This window comes from Hydra vulgaris, chromosome 01 (genome assembly GCF_038396675.1).
Source record: "Hydra vulgaris chromosome 01, alternate assembly HydraT2T_AEP".
Taxonomy (NCBI): Eukaryota; Metazoa; Cnidaria; class Hydrozoa; order Anthoathecata; family Hydridae; genus Hydra; species Hydra vulgaris.
Window position 1 is genome coordinate 39,401,533 of NC_088920.1, and position 3,468 is coordinate 39,405,000.

Consider the following 3,468-nt stretch of genomic DNA (forward strand, 5'->3'; position numbering starts at 1 on the left):
CAAAGAAAAAAAAAGGATGATGGTTCTGATTTTCAAATACGATTTTCCAAATACCAAGTGAAATTAAACAACAAGTGAAATTAAAAAAAAAAAACTACAACAAAATAAACTTTCCTTAACAACATACTTTTACAATATTTAACACAATTTAGAATAATTCTTTGCTCGCCGTTAGTTTTTTTTTGGCAAAAACCTGGCATCAAAAACCATGAAAGTTGATTCAATCAAAAACGATCACACTAATGTCCGATTTTGTGATTATATCGGCTCTCTAATCAAACCATTTCTTTTAGAATATCTTTTATTTCGAGATTATGTCGGCACTGAATAATGACGATTTTAACGTCACATAACGATTTTAATAGGATAAAAGTAACTATGATTCATCAACCGCGAATGTTCGTTTCCGTTTATCTGTCGTTTGTTCAATATCCCATTTAACTTTTTAATGAGTAATTGAAGGTGTTTCCAACGAACTGTATCAAATTGTAGATTGATGAACTTTAATTTAACACCGTGAATCTCTAGATCCGATAAAATCGATTTTTGAAATTTTAACTGATTATAAAACAAAATCGTTTCCTAAGTATATTTATTCTGAAATAATGCCATTTTATATACACAGTGTCATTTTAGTGCTGGCATTAAATTTTCAACTTTATGGTATGTTTATAAACTGTTTTTAGTTTTTTTAATTTCTTGAGAAACATCTTTTAAATTTTATTTTGTTTGTTGATAATTTCAACACTAATTTAAACCTTGTTTATATTATAATCACATATTATATTGTTTATTATATATAACTTATTATAATGGCTCAAAAGGGATATAGTTGTACTAGTCTATATAAGAAAAATATATATATATGTAACACAATAACATAAATAATGCATATTTTACTATGTATATTTCAATTTATTTAAATGTTAGATTGTTATACATCATTGGATAAAGCCAAAAATTAATAGCACAATTGGAAGATATTCATATAAGTTTGATATTTTTACATATAGTTATTTTGAAATTTCATGTTCGACACATTAGTTTGTTATGAAACTTTGTTTTTTTATTTTAAAATAATAAACAATAATACTCCAGTCCAAACCCTTATTCGATGTAGCTGTTCTCCTTGCATGTTCAGTTTTTAGTCAGTCAACATAGGTACCGAAGCCCATGGTACCTGAAAATTTTAGTATGATATCAGACTGCTTTTATATACATATATATATATATATATATATATATATATATATATATATATATATATATATATATATATATATATATATGTATATATATACATATATATATATATATACATATATATATACATATATATATATACATATATAAATATATATATATATATATGTATATATATATATATATATATATATATATATATATATATATATATATATATATATATATATATGTATATGTATATATATATACTACAACTAATTCACAGGTTAGGACACAATTTCCTAATACAATTTTTGCGCCCGAGTAATTCCATGTCAAAACAACCAGGCCATGCAACCCTATTAATATTGGAAGCTGAATGGATATTTTTTGCGACCAGTCGTGGCAAATCTTGTGATGCAATAGGTGGTACAGTAAAATGAAATGAAAACTTTCATAACATAAGAACCACTAAGACAACTAACATAACATAACATAATACAACTAACATAAGACAACTAACATAACATAACATAACACAACTAACATAACATAACACAACTAACATAACACAACTAACATAACATAACACAACTAACATAAGACAACTAACATAACATAACACAACTAACATAACATAACATAACACAACTAACATAAGAACCACTAAGACAACTAACATAGCATAACATAACACAACTAACATAAGAACCACTAAGACAACTAACATAACATAACATAACACAACTAACATAACATAACATAACACAACTAACATAACACAACTAACATAACACAACTAACATAAGAACCACTAAGACAACTAACATAACATAACATAACTAACATAAGAACCATTAAAACAACTAACATAACATAACATAACACAACTAACATAACATAACATAACACAGCTAACATAACACAACTAACATAACACAACTAACATAACACAACTAACATAACATAACACAACTAACATAAGACAAATAGAAATTTTATATTTTGAATATGCTAGCTTTTTTATAAAAGTAATTTGAAAATATCTTAAAATGATATAAATAAAATCCAATTCTAAAAAAATATATTAACAATTATGAATAAAAATAATTTTTAAAATTGAGATATATTTAGATAGGAATTATCATTTTTTGCTAAAGTACTTTGGCAAAAATTGAAAAAAAAATCAGGGTTGTATGGCCTGATTGTTTTGACATGGAATTACTTTTAGGAAAAGAAATAAAAACTACACGTATAGTTCAGGGGCGATTTTTTGGTGTTTGAGTTAAATAACTTCCAGGTAAGTTCTATACTCGAAACCTTTGAATGTTCATACTTATGTCATTAAAATATTTTTTGCAAAAATTTGCGCTGCAAAGAACCTGGGAACAAAAATACCCTAAAAATTAGAAATCTAAAACGTATGGGAAATTAATTTTTTGAAATATGAATTCTAATATCCTAAACTAGGTAGAAATTTTTTTTAAAGTAATAAAATTTTATTGACAAATAATGATTTGTTTAGAAATTATACCTAATTGAACAACCTCCTTGTTTTGAGGGGGTTGTAAACTTTACATGGTTATACCTTTTGAATGCCAAATGATTTTTTGACAAAATTTTAAAAATATGTACAATTTTTAGTCTTATTAAAGCAGATAATTTTTCCTTTTGGAAAAATCAATTCCCTTCATGTTTGGGTGGATGAATTCCTCACCTAGAGATTAACTAAGTCACTTATTTTTAGAACTCACATGTTTATAGACTTAGTTTTATAAGAAGAAATGTAAATTTAACAATGGCGGAAAATGACCAAAACAATAAAAGTAGCTAAAATTAAAACAACCATTACTCACGAACCATTGGGAGTTAGACCTTGAAATTTTGGGATTTATCTTATTTTATAATATACTATGGTAAAAATATAAAGAAAATCCAAGGACATAGGGTTGCATTTTAAAAAAAAAATCGGTTGTTTTGACGTGGAATTACTTGCCCTTAAGTTAAAAACATGAGCCTTAATTTTTCAGAAAAAGAAGAATAATGAAAGAAAAGGTTGCTGGCTTATGCCTTAATTGATGTAGCAGCACTCCTTTGCAGCAGCAGGCTTTAAATTTACAGGGTTTATACGGTCAAGGAAAGTCAGGGGCAAAATATTGCATAAATGAATTAAATATGTTAAATGTTTGAATTTCTAAATAATTGTTTCTTAAATTTCTAATTGCCGCATTTGCAGCAGCAAAATGATTTTTTATTTTAAAAATATTGGCAAGTAACAAATAA

At 25.5% G+C, this 3,468-nt stretch overlaps 1 protein-coding gene across 1 annotated transcript in view; it reads left to right on the forward strand.

Moving 5' to 3' along the window:
* The first annotated feature begins 432 nt into the window (after positions 1-432).
* Positions 433-3,468, forward strand: part of LOC100208944 (uncharacterized) — a 23,679-nt gene continuing 20,643 nt past the window's right edge. Inside the window, exon 1 of the mRNA XM_065788141.1 lies at positions 433-663. Coding sequence (XP_065644213.1) covers positions 606-663 — 58 coding nt within the window. The 5' untranslated portion in view covers positions 433-605. The remainder of the gene's footprint in view (positions 664-3,468) is intronic.